General features: G+C 44.5%; 1 protein-coding gene across 3 annotated transcripts in view; it reads left to right on the top strand.

The window, feature by feature from the left end:
- Positions 1–18,797, top strand: part of LOC119181528 (uncharacterized) — a 137,473-nt gene extending 118,676 nt beyond the window's left edge. For all 3 annotated transcript variants that reach the window (XM_075883437.1, XM_075883436.1, XM_075883435.1), the window contains one exon: positions 18,511–18,797. In XM_075883437.1, the coding sequence (XP_075739552.1) occupies positions 18,511–18,613 (103 nt within the window). In that variant the 3' untranslated portion in view covers positions 18,614–18,797. The remainder of the gene's footprint in view (positions 1–18,510) is intronic.
- The last annotated feature ends 2,347 nt before the right edge of the window (positions 18,798–21,144 follow it).

The following is a 21,144-nucleotide window of genomic DNA, read 5'->3' as shown; positions in this document are numbered from 1 at the left end:
GTGGAAGCGAGCATAAACGGTGCATGCGTGTGTACTTGCTTAAAAGCTAAATTATTTGCAATATTTTTGATGACTTTTGTACTGTTACGTAAGTGCTTTACAGCCGTTCCTGTTTGTGGGCTTCTGAAAATTGCCTGTCTGGTTTTTTTGGTAAACTAGTTTTCTTAAGCGCTGTCTGCATGGGCCAAACGATGCGCACACGATAAAAAGTGTGCAGTTTAAACGCCACACTGTGAACTTGCTGGTACACTTCAGTCCTTTGGATGAAAAAAAAAAAAAAAAAAAAGAGGTATTCCGTAGAGAACCCAGTGCGAACTGAATTAATGACCGGAACAAATGAGAGTCCGTGGCTATGGTAGCTGTTTGTCCGACTTCACGACAAAGTGACCAAAGAAACGGACACATCTGTTTTTACCGCTTTACTTTTTTGCCTCTTGTACGTGCTCGCATGCCACAAATTTCTATCAAATAGTATATAGTAATACACAAAAGTAAGTAAGCTTGATGAACAGGCTAATTCTGTGAACATTGGCCAGCAACCACGGAATGTGTTAGGAAAGCCCTTGGCCTCCATGTTAAATATCACAGGTATTTTCCCAAACTTTTGTGTCGTTCTAATTATTGAGAAGGGCAAGCAACTAAAAAAAACGCACACTTAAAAAAAACGATTTGAGGCTTTCGGTACCATCTCGCCCATATTTTGCTTGTAGGTTATGCCCTTTTCTGTCCCGCTGTCCGGGCATTGACCAATGATAAAGGAAGCCGATGGGAATCCAAGCTGTTTGCCATCATCTGTCATCAGCCACTGCTGGTAGGGTGAACGCTGAACCTTGAGCAATATGGCTCGACGCTGCGGATAGGGTCGGCCGCTTGGAGTATCGTGTGGTCACATTAGTGTCATTAAGGGTACTGTTAATGATGTACGAACAGACAAATGTACAGGCAGACAGACATACAGACAGATGGACAGACAGACAGACAGACCAAAATTATTGCGTTGAAGGTCCCCAAGAAAGACTATCGTCTTTAAAAATTGTAATGCTATAAGAAGTAAGGCTGGCAGCCAACTCTTTTGCATCCGTTATCGCGGAACTTCTACAAAACGCTGGTGTGAGCAAATACGGCCGCTCCAGGAAGAAATGCTCTTTTCATACAGTCCCTTCGCATTGAAACGTTGAAACCGCACTGATACTCGAATACTCGCCAAGATAGCAAGTGCGCCAGAGGTCGCGACCGCTCTTAAACCCAAGCATTATTTCTACTTCAGCGATTCTCCCCCCCCCCCCCCCCCCCCCCACCCCTCTCTACATAGTTTCATGCTCGTTTAAGGCGGGTGGTTTACTTTCTGTTTGAGCATTCGATGGCAGCTCTATCAGGCGGGAGATGTTACCTTGTGCACTTTCCAAGTGGTAAAAATGGCAGACTCTTTTCATTTCTGCTTCCGCAGCGGTCGCACATTCTTAGCTGCTCATGAAAGTTGCGATGCGCGGGGGCATGTTATCAATTTGGACTTGTTGCAGAACATGGTGGCGACGGCAAAAACCCGCCGAGGCTGGCCATTTAATTCCCACCACAATAACAACGCAGTTTTCTACTGTAAAATGAGTGTATTGGGTTATATCTGCCTTCAGTTCCCCTTTTGGTAAATTTGTGCTTTATTTTTTAACAGTTCTACGAAACCTGCATATAAACGAAATCCTTTTTATAACGAATTTTTTTCAGGAATTTGTCAATTTCATTATATCCAGGTTTAACTGTATATCAGCTACATTTGTCACCCGCCCGTAGCTCGAAGCTTGGAAGAAGGAAATAAATGACTTGCTGTTAGTTTGACATGAAAACAACGTCCGTGCCGTTTTTACTTTGATTCCGCGATGTTCTCCATGACATCCCAATGCAGGTACAGTCGAACCCCACTACAATGAAACTGATGGAAAACAGAAAAAATTTTGTTGTTGCGAAAATTTCGTTGTAGTGAAATTAGAAAAAAATATACCTATATATAGCTTATATGAGCTAGCAAAACAAAGGAACGTTTGTTCTCAAAATTCAAAAAAATGTCCGCTGGTCCTATTCTTTCCCAGCAATGTCGCGTCATGATTGTTGCCCATGCATAGTGACGCTGTGGTGAAAAATATGCTGAAACAATGCCTAAAACTACCTTCGTGAACAAACCAAACAGTTGCATTAACATGTTAACACCAGCAGCCGTCCGCCGTCAAAAGTATCCGACCAGGCCGAGATGGAGGCAGGGTATCGTGGAGCGGCGACTTTTGCATTATTCTATGCCATCCTTATCATCCATCACTCGCGGTTAGCTGATGTTGTTGATAATGCGGACGAACAGCCGCTCTGATTAGTAGCCACACTGGCCAAGCGCGAACATAATGATAAGCATTGGAATCGAAAAAGTCATCGTTTTGCAGTTGCACCCTGCAGCTGCGTGACGAAAACCATGAACTGAGCGACTGAGCTTCAGCTTTGGATCATCTGCGGCTCAAAGCAAGCCAGTGGCAAAAGCAGGGCAGTCGCATTGCCATCGCTATTGAGCAATGGCGGCGCCCATGCTTGTTGAAAAGCGGCGGTTTCTGGTGGTGCCAACGAGTGTTTTAAACTTGATTGACCCATTTTCAGGCTCTGAAAATGCATCGAAATGTTAGATTGGGTTTGGTGCATAAAAATAAGCGTCTGAGCCTGGAATTGCATCGTAGAATTTCGTTGAAGCGGGACAATCGAAGAAAAAGCGTTCGTTGTGGCGGCAGTATTTATGCATTGACTCCTATGGACTGCTAACTGGGAATCGTGAATTTTTCATTGTAGCAGAAATTTCGTTGAAAGCAGCGTTAGTCGTAGCGAAGTTCGACTGTAGAGGTATCAGCATAGAAAACTCAGCTATAGCAAGTGAATAAGCTAACCAAAAAAACAGTAGATATACAATGCCACAGTAGGCATACATATACAAAGACATTCAGATTTTCTTTGCAAACATAGGTGCAGCCACAAACAAGTTCATGAAAAAATTGATTTCTGCATACCGTATTTACTTTATTCTACCACGCCCTCGATTGTAATGCGCACCCCGTTTCCACGACGAAAAAAGAAAGTAAGACATCGATTGCAACGCACACCCATTTTTCTCGTTGGCCCGCACGATCACACCACTCGGGAAAACGACTCCTTTCGAGAGCGTCTTCCGTTGAAATATGAGTTAAGGGAAAAGCTTGTGCCTATCTGACGTGCAACGGAGCATTGCCATCACTATAGTTTTACCGTGGCCCGATGTCGGCACGCGAACTTGCTTCGCCCCATTCTTCTCGACGGTTGTGGTGCCAGGCATGTCGAAGTTAAGAGGCGTCTAATCGGCATTCCCGATTTTCCCAAGCATGTAGCCATTGTTGTGCCGCAAGTTTAGGACGAACCTCTGAAAACTGTGAAGCTTTTCATCGAACTCCTTCGGAAACTTTTCGCATATGCCTGTTCGCCTTCGGAGGGAAAAGCCTTTCCTCTTCATGAAGTTAGTTAGCCTGCACCTGCTCGTTTTCAACTGGCTGCACATTAGCCCTTTTTCTAAGCCTAACTGCATAGCCTGCACTTGGAGCAGTTATGTCGTCACGGGCCGCTGTGCCGCTCACTGCTTAATCACATACTCGCCGAGCAGCTCTTCAGTTTGCAGGAACCGACCCTGCTGTGGTCCAATGAAGCCTTTGCGTGAATCTTTGCTGTTGACAATCTTCTGCTTTTGTTTCCGCCAGTCCTGCACGCACGTTTCGGGAATTCTGAAGGACCGCGATGCGGCCCAATTTCCGTCCGTTTCGGCACACGCGCTGACTTTTCTTTGAAAAGCGGCATCGTGGTGCATTCGTCGAGTTTTTAGGGTCGGCCTTTCCATACCGTCGATGCTGACGCACTACAAGATGACAAACTCCTCAGCACACATACGAAGTGCTGCACATGGGAAACACATAGGCAGAAATGGCCGATGCGCCATGCCGACGCACGTAGGGGGCGGCCATTTTAGAAATGCCGATGGCAATAGAATGACCGTATTAATTTTTTTCGTACTCGATTGTAACGCGCATGCGATTTATGAACTCGCTTAACCGGAAAAAATGTGCGCGTTAGATTCGAGTAACTGGGGTATGTGAAACACAGCCAGACAGTGACATCAAATTTGTTAATGGGAGATTTGTAACAATGTGAACAAGATAATACTGATTGATTGATTGATATGTGGGGTTTAACGTCCCAAAACCACTATATGATTATGAGAGACGCCGTAGTGGAGGGCTCCGGAAATTTTGACCACCTGGGGTTCTTTAACGTGCACCCAAATCTGAGTACACGGGCCTACAACATTTCCGCCTCCATCGGAAATGCAGCCGCCGCAACAAGATAATACTAAAAGCACGAAATACAACACAGTGTGAGTAATGCACAGTTGCATAAAATAACACCTTGTTTGCTGAGCGTGTTAACGATATGACAGTCAAGTGGTGTACGTCTCAACTTCAAGAACTTTGTCTTTTTAATTTTGTTTTTGGTTGGACACATTTGCTTCAGCAACAAGAAGATACATTCTGGTCAGTCTAAAAACGCTGATGATCCGACTTGTCACTTCCAGTTTGTGTTGTTCACAGCCGACAATATTTAACCTATTCACAGACAGGCAAGAGATAAGGTCCGTTATGCTATTCCCTTTCATTTTCTTGAAGCTAAAACATGCAAGTGCATCTTCCATAGCTTTAATCAGGTCTGTTAAAAACTTGGACGGGTATAGGAGCTCCCTCTGTCTATCTAAGTGTACAGACACACTGGCGGGAAGCATGCCGCGGCACGGTTACAGTGAATTAGAAGGGGGTAGTGGGCTCACTCTCCGGCGGAGGGTATGCAGAGGGGTGGCTCCAGAAATGTCGCACGTTTGTGGTTCTCTGGTCGCAGGACCAGCGGCGCTGGCATCGCCATCAATGGAAGAATTTTGGGAGGGACGTTGTAGCTGAGCCGGTTGTGGGCCGGTCAAGTCCTGCAGAGCAACAGAGTTTGAGTTTGAGCCACGTTGTGTGGCTGTGGACATTGTTGCGCCGAGTTTTTGCCGTCAGCTTTGAGCGTTACGCACCATACAAGATGACAGTATGCTTTACAGTGCATAGTGTAACCATGCTGCGACAACGGCAAAACCACTGTTAGGCGCTCGAGTGTCTTAACAGGCAACGTGTTCGTGAAGAGTAAGCAGGACCTGTCATTGTTTGACATCCTGAAGGATAAAAACGGGCCGAAAGAATGCGAGAGGAACCAGCACAGAGCGGACAAGCTTCTGGAAGACACCAACGCAGCTTGCGAACTCCACTTGCAACCGCGTCTGTGAATATTATCGATGAAAAAAAAGTGCACATACCTCACCCATTATCCACGCCGGGGCTGTTTTCAACTTGTTCGGCTGACCAACTTTTGTGACTGAGGAGGCCTCCTTCATCCCTCAAGTCAGCTGTACAGCTTCGTGAAAAAGCTCGAGGATATTTTCACAGAATGTTTTTGCCAGAGTAAGGTACACTTTGACAGCATCATGGACATACTGGCAATTGTTCAGCGCAGACTCTCGATTGAAGTTGGTTGCAGTGTGCACGCAGCTGCCCTTAAAGCAAAAGTAATTACTTTTTACGTTGTCACACGTCTTCATTCAATTTGAAAGGACTGAACACTGACAATTAGGCAGGGAAGCGGCAGAGGGCCAAGCAGCTGAAGATGAGCTGTCACACATGAAGTGAATAAGGTGTGTAAATCAGTGGCTAGATGGTGTACTTCAGTTCTTGCAAATAAGAGCTTCATGTCAGGAGCAGAAGCTTCGTGTGTATCTTTATTTAGTTTTTCACTATGTCGCTCTACATATGTCTAACATATGTGTATCTACATAATTATGATTATTAATAACTCCCAGAAAACTGTTGTGTAATGATCTACAGCTGAAGCAGAACAAAAATTATTTAAGCACTACAGTTTCACTTTATAAAAAGGCGCAAACGCAGACAGCACACCTGCATGTCAAAGCTTTTCTGGGAAGTGAACGTGCACTGTTTTCTAATTATGTCGTGAAAGGGCGGGCACAATCTTGTTGCGAATTCTATTTAGGTTCGGTCTACACAGCATGAACCGTACATTTGGTCACTGTATCAAACCATATAATTTGTGGGATACATCATCCTTTTCGACGAGGTGTTATATTCGAGGAAACACGATGTGGTTTGAACAAATATAGTGCTTATCAGGAATACTCTACTAACTCGAGCACACACCCTCCGAAACCCACACACACACACAAAAAACGTTAGCTGCGTCGCACTAGAAAGGAGAATGCACAGACTGCGCCGGCTGCCATCGGACTAATTTTTAGGAAGCTGTATTGCAAAAGAAAAGGAAAACACTGTAAAGCAAGAGCACCAGAAGCCCTTAATATAATCAGAGGGCAGTCAAAGCATGCAAGTTTATTACAAATATGGAATAAATGCATGTTCCAACTTTTACGAGCAGCCATCGGCGAGCAGCTTCTGCAGGTGAAGCTTCCATTGAAGATGCCTGTGGCGCCATCTCTCTTATGTGATGCCAAAAGCGTCAGAGTAGCTGTGGAGTAAGCCCACTGCCCTCTTCTAATACACTGTAGCACGATCCCGCCCGTCGGTGCCTTCGCTCGGCAGCCAGCCGCATGCTCTCTGCATTGGCGGAGCCGCAAGAAAAGTGAGACAGGAATGGACTTGTCGAAACGCGCGCCCGCCTGCTCAATGCCTGCTCGCGGCTTGTCTTGACAGACGGAGAGAGGAAAAGGGATGAGTGAGGAGGCGCCGCCAATGTGAGGAGGAAGAGAGGAAAAACAGGTGCTCATTGGTGGTTTGCTTGTGCAGGAGCCGGCGGCAGCAGGGAAAATAGCCCAGCGAGCGATTCGGTCGGCGGCCGAAATTTCACGACGCTCGGCGGGAGAAAGAGAGAAAAGCGGCCTCTCGCAAGTGGTGAGCGGCGTGCGGAGTGTGTTTGTAACTTAAAAAGTGAGGCATCATTCTGCCTGAAGCAAGCTGGAATCCTCCGAGTAAAGCAACAGCCTGCTACATTCGTTGCACTTCGTCTTTTTCAACATCTTCTGGGCCACATAACCACTGACGTAATTAGTGTTGTGCGAGTTGCCTTTGCGTCAGAGATCAGTGTGCTCAGGGAGGGCTTCACAAGCAACAGTCATCTCTTGAACCTCGTTGAGACGACCCACATCTAGGAGCTCATCCAGCTTATTCTGCAGTTTCATTGAATTATTGTGGGCACCCGCACATAGAAGGCTGCTCAGAACTCCAGATGGTATGTTTACACTGGAGGGTGACCGTGACAAGGTGTAAAAACTGAGACAAAAAATTATGTCAACGTAGGGTGGTCATTGGAGCCAGACATTTGCCTCAAGATACCGAAAAGATTTTCAAGTGCATCTTGGCGGAGGCGAGATGTCATCAAGTACTCGTAGCCCAAGGTTTTTGTGACATAGTGCAGGATAGAAAATGTGCTGGTAAGAGAAGCACGGAGTTCTTCGGCAGTAAATTCGCACAGGAACTCACCCTGCTCAGCTACAGCTTTTTCACAAGTTGCTAAGAACTTTAAAAAGCATTTGATGCTTGCTACTTCTTTACTTTCTGGTCTTAAACCTCACTTTGAGTATCCTAATGTTGCGGCATCGATGAGGTCTATTATTATAGCGACAAATGCAGAACTAGCCTTGGTAAAGCCAGTGCCATAGTAGTGTTCCACATGGCTATTGTAGCTATGGACGATGAATATTTTGTCGAAATGAGCCTCGCAAACAACGCAGTTCTTTTGCAGTGGCTTGTCAGCGCGAGGAATCGCACGCTTCCAGGTCTTGCGCTGTTCATCAACGACGAGAGCAGCGAAGAGAGACGCTTTCTTCCCTTGTTTGCAGGCTGAAACATACCCCACGTTGCATTCATGTGCAAAGCAGTGTCTTTGCAGTTTACACATCACTGTGGCATGGTCACATTGGTGCGTATTGTCCCGAACAAGTTCAAATAGGCACACCGCAGACGTTGGGAGAACACGAGCAAATGACTAAGAAGCACCCATCAGCTAGTGCGGCTGGTGGGTGCTCTGGACTGACCAAAGTGCAAAACCAAAGTGCGCACCGCCCTGCGGCGGAATGAAATACAAGCATGCCTCCTTTCAAGGCACGACCGAGACGATGCATGCTGACACCTCCCCTTCTAGCCACCATAACGAAACGTCCATTGCTGCTCGGCATGCGCGGACATGTGCAATCACTGGATTCGCTTGGCTAGCTTTGACATTTGTTTCATATTTGCTAGACTGCCTTGGCCACTTTTGCCGTTCATAGATTTTGCCTATTGTATTTTCAGTTAATTGATGTAAGCAAAAAAATATTCAGATTACCCAAAACTTTTTTGTCATCAATTATCTATGAAACCAACCAAACTTGCTAAGATAGTTTTGTTTATGCGGCTTTTTGCATTTACTGCACAAGCTCAGAACATGCTGAGTGCGTCTGGTAAATATTTTACTATTTTTAATAGAGTGAGTGATTTTATTTTTACCACTAGAGGGTTTGTTTCCAGTGCACAGAGTTTTTCAAGCAGATGTGGCAGTCACGGATTTCGCTTTTAGTCATCATGGAAAACCTGGAAAAGTCAGGGAATTTAGAAATATCAAATTGGTAGACACCCTGATTTAGTCGCTGGCAATTTACACTGCAGTTGGTGTGAAATTGGTTGAGAACTACCGAAGTCAGACAGCTACTGCGAGTTGTAGTAGCAATGATATAATCTTTATTGTTTGCTCACTGAGAGCTTCAGGTACAACGCGCGGAACCCTACTACTCGCCCTACATGCTGCTCAAGCCCGATCCTGGCGGTAGCGTCTCTACCCAGTCTAAGCAAGTCGATGATCAGTACGGCGAGCAGCAGTGCTGCTACGAGCTTCACTCAACCAAGTACATGGACCCCATGGCCACCTACAACGCTGCCAAATACCACAAAGAGATAGCGCCTTATGCCAGAGACCTGTGTTTAATGTATGAGTGCCGCACGCCACATATCCAGAACTACGCCATGCGCATCATGCAGGGATTCGGCACAAACAAGGACTCTGGCGAAGCGGGACACACTGTGATGGACAAGTTGTGGGAAGATTCATGAAATGATGCCACCGAATATGCCACCATGCCTGAGAATCTCGCACTCATAAGCGTAAGCTCATTGCACACCGTGGTCTGAGATGCCATAATGGACACCAACACCGTACCACAAGCAACAGCACACGTGGGCGAACCTCTGCTATCCTCGAAAGTTGCAGAAATTGCCATTCTTGGCGAGGTCGCCGCCCAAAGGAAGGAAGATCCATCAGCGCCATCATCGTCCTCGTCAAGTGAGGAAGAAGAATCGGTGCGGATTTTGAAGTCTTCATTCAGCTCGGAAGCACCTGCGAGCCAGGCACACTATCAAGACCAGCTGACACTCGAAGTGATCAAGCGGATCATATTAGTGCAGCGCCTGCAGAAGCTTGACATGAAATGCCAACAACAGCTCAAGGATAACGAAGGTTATCAGGAAACTTTCCAAATGTACAAGATCAGACGAAAGTCATACTATGAGAAGCGACGTAAGAAGCGCAAAAGCCATCAGTGTGAGTTGCGGCATCGTGTCGGTGCGACCTGCAGCGCTAAGAAGAGAAGCAAGCGCACCGGGTCTCGAGACGAAACATTAAAGATATCAAACAACGTCATTGCGAAGTCATCTAAACACAATAGCTTGAATGCATGGCTCCCTTCATAAAACGAGCCACCGCAAAGCACTGCACCGTCTCCGTGTAGCACCCCCCCCCCCCTTCACTTGTTCGCATCTTGTTCGCACATGTCCACCTGAACTTCTGTTTCTGTAAACCAGAACATTGCCGCGAGTTTGGCAGCCGCGGGAGTGTGTTGCAAATAAACGAGAAAGGAGGGATGGCGGGCACAAGCTCAGTTGTTCCGTTCATCTTGGATGAAGCCAGATAATCGGGTCCTGGTCTCCTCTTCGTTTCTCACAGTTCTGTTTGCACCCAGCAAACTCGCCGGTCTTCGCAAGAGGTTTGTGCACCTTGGTACAATAAGCAGTGTGTGCGACATAAAACATGTGAGCAAATACTGCGCGTGTTACACGTGTGTGGTGTATGGCACTCTGTTAAGTTATGACAGGTTTTACGTTGGACAATCTGGTTCATGTGTTAATGTTCGGCTGAAGGAGCATGAAAATCTTTTACCCTCAGGCACTGGTGGTAACTTGCCGTTGCACTGCAAGTCGTGTACGCCTTTCTTTGATAAGGTGACAATTTTGGGTAAGGCTAAAATGCAGCGTGAACAAAAAAATATTGAGGCATTCCATATCTGGAAACTGGGTCCAGACAAATGTGTTAGTGCAGCTTCAGTTTATCTCACCGGGAAAGAATGTTTGTTTCTAGTATAGAAGTGATTTGCTTAGATTAGCTTGCTTGGTCTATTGGTTTGTTAGCTGTGCATGCGTTGTACGGACTTTAGAGAAAGGTTTTTTTTTTCGAAATAAAGGTCAGTGTTTAGTGCCACATCTCTGCTCTCTGCCTCTGTTTCTGCTGCTCAGCTTTTTTGTTATTTCGACGTTTTGTGGCTTTTGCTGTTAACTAAGCCTATCGGCCAATTTTTTGTTGTTGCCCTTTACCTGTAAAACTATATATGACGGAAATAAATGTTTAATTTGAAAATAATAAATCTATGGTGATGTAATCAGCTTCCAAGTATGCTTGAAATTTTGTCACGTGCCTTATTGATCACGCTTCAGCACGTAAATACAATCAAGTGGCTTTTGTTTAGAGGTGCATGAAAGCAGCATTTTTGTTGTGCAAAGCGATAATAGGGTTTGAACAGTCATGTCACGTCTCACCGTTAGCTGGTTGATGGTTGCGCTCTTAAGAGCACCACTGCTGCTTTTGTAGCCGTCTATTGAAGCTAAAATACATGGACACGAAGCAGGAGCGTCAGCTTGCTTTATACCTGGGCCACTTTTGCTTTCGTACGTGTGAGATTCCTTGGATGCACCAAGCCTCCAAAGAGCGCAGCCATTCGCATGGCCTAGCTAAGAGTGAGCGACTGTGTTCATGTACTCCTTGCCACATGCACAAGCGGCAAGCACTTCATTCGTGCGCAGCGTTCGGGTCTACTGAGCAACAGGTGTTTCTGTACTACCCGCGGGTAAAGAAAAAAAGTACCTACAATTTTATCAGTGCCGGTCACGCACGCAAAGTCGGTGAGAATATGCCATGAAGATAGATACACCCTCCCCCCTTACAAAAGTAAATGATTCTGTGCGGTACGTGAACTCGCCTTTCTTTGTTTCGTTTTTCCTGAATCCTAACCATGGCTCGTGCATGTATTTGCACGCTCGGCAAGTCGGCAGGCACAATATTTGGATAGTGTTCACAAAGCTGTACGTGCATTCCTTCACACCTCAGCAAACGATGTGCCAGTCATTTCGAACTTATTTTCTTTCAATAATACTCCGCACCCATGTTTCTCACCACACAGTGCGAAATATAATACTTGCCAGAGTCAATGACTTTCTAAGTGAAGCCTTGACAACACAGTGGCTGCAACTGAAAATACTACGCAGTTCTAAGTGACGGGCACACCAATGGCAGCCACCGACGCCATGATCCTCGTAAAGATAGTAGAGGGTAGTTTCGAACCCCTGGTGCATTTCAAAATGCACTTCATATGCACAGAATATGTCAAAACACATGCCGTCAGCCCTTCAGTGCGCAACATCTTGTCAGCCCTGACGAGATGTTGCGCACTGAACTGTGATAGCCCCAGTGATGGTGTCCCAAGCGAACTCTTTTACACACCACCTACTCCAGAGGTGTGTGCATCGGAAGTATCCGTATGGTTACACGGGACAAAACCAGACAGCCATTTTCTTGTCCACATCCTATAAATATCGTGAAGTCAACTGTAGAAGACCAGCTGCACTTTGTTGCTATACAGTCGCTCAGTATTCCCATTCTTTGAAGCAGGTGTTGCCATAAAATTGTTGTAGTGTCTTCAATAAGCAATAAACATGATTATTGTATTGTAAAATATGCATTATTATTTGTATGCACAGTAACGTTATAAGTAAAATAGCTGCAAAATACATGTTGTCTTATCGGCGGGTTGTGTCTGCTGCTCTACAAACATTGTCGGGAAATGTGACCAGGGAATTTTACTAGAATCGTTCGAATAAATAAAGCGGTTCAGCTGGCACACTTGCATCATCACCGCTCGCAAGCCCAGCAACGTATGCTATAATGTTACAAGAATGCCAGCAAACAAACAACAAAGAAGAATTGAAGTGCGCCTGCAATACCTTGATTTAGTTACCTGAATTGAACTTATGTTTATCTTAATCACGAGCAATGTTGGACGCGGCAGAGTACTTCAATCGTGCAATCACATCTTTAAGATTTTTGAGCAATGATCGCGTGATATATGTATGCCATGGCTCGCATACTGGCGTTCACACTTTCTGCTTTTGGGGCCTACTGGCACCTTACAATATCAACCCATTGCATCGAGGTAGTTTTATTTCACCGATTGAACGCTTGTGAAACTATCTTAATGCATAACCAGTTCACAGATGATCGAATGTAACTCATTTGCTAGAACAGCATTATTTTGTTCAGTAGCATATGCAAAGTGCCGCACACAAGCATCTGTTACATATGCATGTGGATATAGTTTTTTTTTTTTTCCGAATGGGGAGCAGTTTCTAGGAGAGTGTGCTCTTCTTGGGTTGTAAACGTAAGTACAGTAAGGGATAACACAGGCTGTTTGAGCCATTATAGCACATAAATGCTTCGGAAATATGAATATTGAAGCAATCTCTGCAGAGTATCTGACCAAAGGCTACCTACTCCGTAATCGGAAAAAAGCTACAAACCCGCTCCATCAATCTGTTGCTAAGATTCGATAACGCGCATGAGCTACCACAAACATATCTGATTTTTATGTATTAAGCATAGCAATGTAATAAAACATAGTAATAGTATGAGAAGCGCAGACATGCACCAACAGCAACGATGCAGCTTTGAAGCAATCCGCCGTGGTGGTGTAGTAATAACGATGCTTGGCTGCTGGCCCAAGAGTCACGAATTCGATCACAGCCGCAGCGGTCGTATTTCAATGGAAGTGAAATGATAGAGGCCCGTGTGCTCTGTGAAGTCGGTGCATGTTAAAGAACACCAGATCGTCGAAATTTTCGGAGCCTTCAACTACGGCGTCTCTCATAATCATATTGTGGTTTTGGGGCGTTAAACCCCAGATATTATTATTGCAGCTTTGAAGCTTGATCATACAGAAAACTGGTTCATCTGTGCCTGCAATCAGATGGTGCAAGGACTGTCTCATTTTGGCGCGACACTAAAGAGTGTTCTCTTATGGGTGCCGATGCTGTCACATACCACGTTTATTACAAATGTTGAACCTAAACACAGCATCAGTCTTAAAGGGACTTCTTTAAAGGCAACTCCTAAGTTGACGATGGTTGTTAAAATATAGTGCTCCTGAAACCTTGTATTGTTAGATATGTATGTGTCAAGGAAGAAATTATTTTGAAATAAAATTGCGGTTTAGTGGTCCGCATCAGGTTAGCACTCTTCAAATTACCTGCCTCAATGGCACATCTCAAGTCACTGTTGCCATGCACGACGTTGCCCAGCCTTAATTCGCGGTCGCCAACACTATAGTAGCAGCAGAGGGAAAGTAGCGGGAGCCACGGCAGCAACAATGGCCATTGAACAATTTTTACCTATCACCTACGAAATTGACGCATGCTTGGTTCAGCTGGGTCCTGCTAGATGGCACGACTAGTCTAGTTTAACCAGGTGAAAATCGAATTTTTGAACCTCTTGTGCCATTTTCTATAGTAATGTTTGGCGGTTCTTTTTTCCACGAATGAAACGAAAATGAACGAGCAGCATTTAAATACAGCTTTTTATGCACACAAGGCTCTTTATTTAGGGCAGCTAGATATATTACTAGTGATTTATTTATTTTATTTATTATTTATTTATTACATACTGCTGACCTGTTTACCAGGTCTTAAGCAGGAATGGGCATACAGAACTGTTTACTACAAAAAATAACATAATTGACATCACACAGCATACTGACAGTGGTTACAATTCAACACTTTTGTATTAATTTACAAAAAAACTAAAGAAAAACATTACAACAATGGCATATCTTTGCTGACTGAAATGTACTAAAAAAATGGAAGCATTGCGTAACTCTGGGCTGCATGACTGTACAAAAAAAAACTGTTAGTGGTTATTGAGAGCATGTAGAAATAAGTCAACTGTTGGACACTGTACAGCATCGGGTGATAGGCAATTCCACGCACGGGCAGTTATTGGAAAAAATTAATACCTGAATGTGCCTGTGTGGTTTACGTAATCTGACTTTCTTTGAATGATGTGAGTGCACAGCATATTCACTTATTTGTCTAATGTGCACTGTTTTGTTGATACCAATTTTGTTGTGGAAAATGAGGTAAAAACGCTTCAGCCTCTCCATTGTTCTTCTCTCCTGTAGTGTTTCAAGATCCGCTTTAATTAGTAGAAGTGAAGGGGAAGAACGCCAACTATAACAAATAAAAACAAATCGGACAGAAAATAAAAACAAATCTTTGGACGATTTCTAATTTTTTAATATTGGACTCAGTGAGGGGATCCCACACTGCAGCTGCATATTCTAATACTGGTCTAATGAAAGTTTTGTATGCGAGAAGTTTAATGTGTGGTGTGGCATTCACAAGCCTCCTTTGCAAATAGGCAAGCTTTTTCATTGCCTTTCATTGAATATATTCTATATGTTCATTCCATTTTTGGTCTTATGTGAGTATGACTCCTAAATATTTGTGTTTAGTGACTTCGGATAACGCATGGCCATTAACGTGATAGGTGAACAGAAGCGGCTGTTTCTTAAGCGTAGCTCGCATTGCTACTGTTTTTTTATAATTAATTGTCATCTGCCAATTTTAACACAACGTTTGTAGCATTGCTAGTGCATTATTTAATGATTCTTGATCACTGTAACTATAAATTCCCTGATATAGTATACAATCATCCACAAAAGAGCTTTATTTTTACGGGCAAATTTAGAACAATATCATCAATAAATAACAGAAAAAACAACGGCCCCAAAATTGACCCTTGAGGCACACCCGATGTTACGGGGGCAGAACTTGAGGTGACACCATCAATGGCAACAAATTGGCTCCTCATTGAAAGATAGGCAGTTATCCATGCAATTTCTCATTCTTAAGAATTGGGTTGAGCTTAATAATTTCTTGTGACTCACACGATTGAAAGCTTTCTCAAAATCCAATAATATAACATCTACTTCACCATTCATATCGATCGCTGCTGCTAGGTCATGAAACGTCTCAATAAGCTGGGTTGCCCTAGAATACCCTTTGCGAAAGCCGTGCTGAAGGGGGTGTGATTAGGTTATTTCTTTCGACAAACATAGACAAATGTTTGAATACTATATGCTCTAGAATTTCGACCCTAGATAATAGCAAGGAGATGGGCCTAAACGAGGACACAAGCGAATGGTCATCAGTTTTTGGTACTGGAGTGATCTTAGCGTGCTTTCAATCACTCGGAAGTTCAGTGCGCAGGAGAGGTAATTTAAAGATCAGGCATAGGTATTTGGAATTCCATTCAGCATACCTTATCAGAAAGGTGTTAGGTACAGAGTCAATGCCTGGTGACTTGTTTAGATCAAGATTAAGCAGAAGCGATAAGGCACCCCCTGTAGTGATACACGTGTCATCCCTGATGAAATCAGGGGTAACATCATTATCACGCGTGTACACCCAACAGAAGTAATCATTCATCGTGTCTGCTATTTCCCTCTTGTCGGTTATAACATCACCCTTAATAGATAAGCTTGATACTGGACTTTTTTTCGGTCAAAGATATTGCCAAAACCTATTTGGTGTCGTCAAGAGAAAGTTTGTCAAAGCCTCGCTTTAATATTTTTCCTTTGCACTTTTCAATTTGGCTTTCAGTGTGTGACGCATCTCTGATATATTATCTAGTCTAGACAATGATGCTCGTTCTATTTGTCGCTTTCTTGCCTTCTTTAGCTTGTGCCCTAGGCGTACAATTTCTTTCGTAATCCAGGGGCTAGACCGGTTTAATACCTTGTGTTTGTGAGGAACAAAGTTTTGGATACATTTAATTACTAGTTCTTTGAAAAAGCACAACAATCAGTCAACAGATCATTCACTTTCTTAGGAAAGCGTTACGAAATCTAAATAAGAATGATCAAGAGCGACCTTTAAGTCCACATCACTAGCACGTGAGAATACGGGTACAAAAACGGTCTTTTTATCGAGCATTTTAGCATAGTACAGTTAAAAGCTTAATGACACAATTTTATGGTCCGAAATGCCGCCGTAAATTTCTATTACCGGACTGCGGTTATATATACCTCTACTAACAAGAAAGAGGTCTAAAATTGTGCTAGATTCGTTTTGAATGCGAGTGGGCGTTTTCACAAGCTGCGTCAAGTCATGAAACAGCAAAGCATCAAGAAAAGATACAGATACAGCAGAGATGGCATGTGGAAATTCATCCGACCAATTTATCATGAGAAAATTAGTCACCATCGATTAAGACGTTGCAACTATTTGTTTTATACTGACACAAAAACTCATTTTATTGTTCCACAAACTCATCACCACAATTGGGCGGACAATGAAATCCCCCAACGACAATATGTAGTTCATCAAATAACATTTTAACGACAACACATTCAATTCCCTTAATATTGGGTAATCGTGTCACATATAGCGATTCTCGAAACATGATTACAACACTGCCACCAAGGGAATCTCTGTCATTACGGTACATTTTGTAGCCTGGTGACGTTATTTCATCATCACCTATGTCTCGGTGTAGCCACGATTCTGTAATTATTAACATATGCGGTTTGTGGGCTATTATTACACTTTCTAATTCAACGACCTTATTAATCAAACTACAGGCATTTATGTTAAGACAACAAAACTGCTTAGTTTCCTTGCTTTTATGTCGCTTCTTATCTCACAGCCTGCTACTGCGTCGACTAATAGGAACCCTCTTCATGTGAATACTGTCCCATTCATACGTTTCATTATCAATTCCAATTTTATCATATGACAGTTTCACCTTTACTTACGCTTTCCTGCTATCAGAGGCACTATTCCATAGGTTCTTTCGGATTTGCCTTGTGGCTGCCGAGAAGTCCTCAGACACAGAAATGCCCATTCCTTTCAGTTTAGAACAGTTCTTCCGCACGTGCCTTTTTTCCCTCTCATCTAAGAAGTATAAGATCACAGGTGTAGGTTTTTCGGGTTGCTTTTAGATTTTACCTCTACACCAAGCTTAGTTTTGAACAAGTCTTCAGCTATTGCTTATTCCAGCGATTCTGGTGTTCCACCCGGTTTTTTCAGGAATGCTAAGAACCAGGAGATTGCTTCTTCTGCTTCTGTCTTCTAAATTCGCCAGGCTTTTTTCTAGTCCTTGCACTGTTTTTTCGAGATTGGCAACTTTGGTACTCAGTTCCGTCACTGATGCTTCTACCTTTTTAAATTTCAACTCTATAGTATCAAGTCTTTTGGCCTTCAAGAAGTTCTTTCGACATTTGTTCGGTAGTCGGACCTGGGTTCGATTCGATATCACCACAAAGTTTCAATAGAGACAGTACTACAGGTAACACATGCATAAGGTGGTGGGGCACTTCAGCTGGATAAAGCAAGGATCACTAGTTTTGACACAGGAATACTTGCTACTAACCTGCGTAAAGAAAACCAAAGGGTTGGTCATGGCTGTTACAGGCGGCCAGCCGACGTGCCCACTGAAGGAAAGCCGTGATGTTGGGCTGCCTATATAGGTGTCAGTCGATGACGGTGGTGGCATCCAAGAGTTGAGAACAAGCGATGCTTCTTCTGCGCAGTCGCCGAGATAGATCGGCGCAGCGCCGATGGAATCCACTATCGTGTTTGATGCATCGGCCGTGAATGTTGCCCGTGCCAGAAGCAACTGCATACAGAAAACCAAAGGGTTGGTCATGGCTGTTACAGGCGGCCAGCCGACGTGCCAGCCGACGTGATGAATTGTAGGCGGTTTGTGTGACATCACGAGTATAATTTTTCAAAATGCGTACTGTGGCGCATTTGTTATCGTGCGTTTGCCTAATTTCTCGGTAAGTAGGGCACTGCTGTTAATAATGTCATTTTAGATGTCGTTATGCATTAAGATTTCACTCTGATGTGAATTATTACTTGACTTTAGTGTCTCTTTAAGCAGTAGCTGGATCATCGGAATGATTAGGTGACTGTGTATCAGGGTCTTTTTCAAATGCAAGTAGCATTTTAGAAACAATTGTGCGCAGCTCTTTTTGTGGCGACTTTTTTCTTACAGGGACCACCTGACTGTGGCTCAGCAGCAAATCAGAGATATGCGCGACACCATTGCTGTCACCTTGACTTCTGCCAATTCACCAAGTATGACTCAGCGGCAGTGATTTCAAAAACATCAAGCCTGGTCGAGTCTGCAGCAGCCTTGCACCTACCAAAGTGCCCCCTTTTTTTTTCTTAAGGGTTTGCAGTGAAACACCTGTTGAATTCTCCGGCGTATTTCTTAAAAGGAATGCAAGTTTTGTACATTTTTTCTTTTGTGTGCCAAATAAAACAACAATCTTAGGGGAAGAGTGGTGTCAAGTGTCTTTAGCCTGTGTTGGCAGCATTTTTTTCTGGCACGATAGCTAGGTGCTTCTTTTTTTAATAGAGTTGCCAATGAATATCTCCACCATTGCAAGGTGCATTAAATACCTGAAAAGCACATTTGTGCAAGTTCTGGTTGATATTGCGTATCTCATGTGTGGCGTGACCTCGTGCTTGAGCGCCACAAAGCATCTCGCTTCTCGTGTGCTTTTCGTGGCATATGCTGGCGCTCGTGCTTGCGAGGGCACAGGTTTTTGTTGTGTTGGTGACCTATTTACAGTGAGGCAGTCTAGCGCTAAAATGGCATTGTACTTATGTTTAATATAATAATATAATGCCAACAATCTGTGGCTGGAACATAGCGTTTTATTGAGACAGCATTGATATGGACAACGGCCAATTTCTCCCGTTGGCGTCTCCGTTTATCGGCGCTGTTTGTCCATGCCGTCAGGCCCCGTCTGTGTATGTAAATATCTGCGTTGCCAAATGCCGGGGAGCAAAATGGCTAGATGGCAGCGTAAAAGCAGCTTAAAATAGCTAAAACGTCCAGCAAGGACCTAAAAAGTAGTTAAATAATTTCTTCAAGCATTCTTAGGCATATTCAAGAAGTGCAACAAATTTACTGGCAGCTGTTCCATCTTGCTGTTAAAACCAATTTTGTTTAAACAACTATCAAACGGCGTTTTTTTTTTTTTTGCGCGCAACTATGTTGAACATGTATATAAAGAAAAAGAAAAGCGTTTGCAGTTTCGTTCAATAATTTGGAGCAGGTGGGGTGGTTAGAAAAGCGTCCAGGCTTCCGCACTCATCATAGATGAGCTGCGTGTGCACATAGCTTTGTAAACATTGGGGTGTGCGGATGTTCGAAATTTTTTGAATAAGAAATAGAATAGGGCATAACCGAACAACCGTATATTTCAATATTTTTCAATAACGACTACGGAGGAGAAAATTACAAAGGGGGAACGTGTTAGGGAATTAATTAGTTAAATGTGAAGCATTTGCATTTCCCTATGTACTGCAAGCACAATTGCCGTTTATTTGGGGGTCTATCTTTTCAGCCGCCTACGTGTGGTGCTGTCGTGATCACCCCCTTAACTTGGTGTTGTAGCACCGTGGCAGACGTGACAGAAGAAGAGAGGCGCGTGGCTCGTGATGAGCATGGAGATGTGAGCTCTTGGCCCCGCGGGATACGTCAGCTGCAACCGCATGCTTTTTCTTTTTGCCAGCGTCCCCATAAAGAGCTGCGACCACGGCATGGCCTTGTAGCGTGCGAGGTGGGAGACTCAAGACGACGTCGAAGGTGGCCGCCGGGGCCGTGCCAATCTCGCCACTTCAGTCCTGCGCTGAGACGGAGTGGCGGCGGCTGCCAGCATTGCCGGCTCGTGAAGAAGAACATAAACTTTATTTGTCGATTCGAGTCCGGCGTTTTTTAGTGGGCCTGGGCACCCACCGCGGATGAGGTTCCGAGACCTTGTCTCGAAGCGGCTTCCTCGGCACGCTAGACGGCCCAGAGTTGTGCTGTCAGGTTCGAGCTGAGCAGTGCGGCCTTCCAACGCGAGTGGAGGCTGGCGGTGGAAGAGTGAGATGAATCGGCACTGTTGGAATTGTTTATTAGGCCCTGACACTCCCACAGCATGTGACTAAGGGTGGCAACTTCGCCACATGATGTGCATCTGTTTGTAGTGTATATGTCTGGATACATGGCGTGCATGAGTCTAGGGTTTCTGTATGAATCTGTTTGTAATTGTCTGAAGTGTACCGCTTGCGTTCTGTTTAGCCTTTCGTGAGGAGATGGGTATATGCGTCTTTGTAACTGGTAATGTGTGGTGATGTCGTGAAACCTGGTCATACGATCCTCCCATGCCCAGATGTCTGCAGTTCCCCGCGGGGGCTCGTCGTCCTCCGGCGATGCTCGGTGAGTGAGGCCTCGAGCAACAGGGTGAGCCGCTTCATTGGGGGTGCTCCGTCCGGTATGTGCCGGGATCCATGACAGGTGCCTTCGGTTACCGAAGTCGACCTCTCCTGGATGTATGGGATGTCGTTGGAGTATGTGAAACGCCTCTTGCGAGATGCGTCCGTTGGCTAAATTGCAAATTGCTGTTTGCGAATCACTAATCACGTATGTGGCATTAATCTGTGTTAGGGCCAGTGCTATAGCCGCTTCCTCTGCCGCTTCAGCGTGTGCCGTGTTCACAGTGAGGCATGTGATGTACTTGCCACGATGGCCGGTAACTACCGCCACGAAAGTCTTTTTATTGGTATAACGCGCAGCATCAGTGAAAACTGCTTCAGTGTCGTTGGAGTAGCTTTGAGTAAAGCGTTGTGCCCT

This window comes from Rhipicephalus microplus, unplaced genomic scaffold (assembly GCF_043290135.1).
Source record: "Rhipicephalus microplus isolate Deutch F79 unplaced genomic scaffold, USDA_Rmic scaffold_17, whole genome shotgun sequence".
NCBI classification, from domain to species: domain Eukaryota; kingdom Metazoa; phylum Arthropoda; class Arachnida; order Ixodida; family Ixodidae; genus Rhipicephalus; species Rhipicephalus microplus.
Note: the sequence above shows the minus strand (reverse complement) of the source record. Positions and strands in the feature narration are given on the sequence as shown.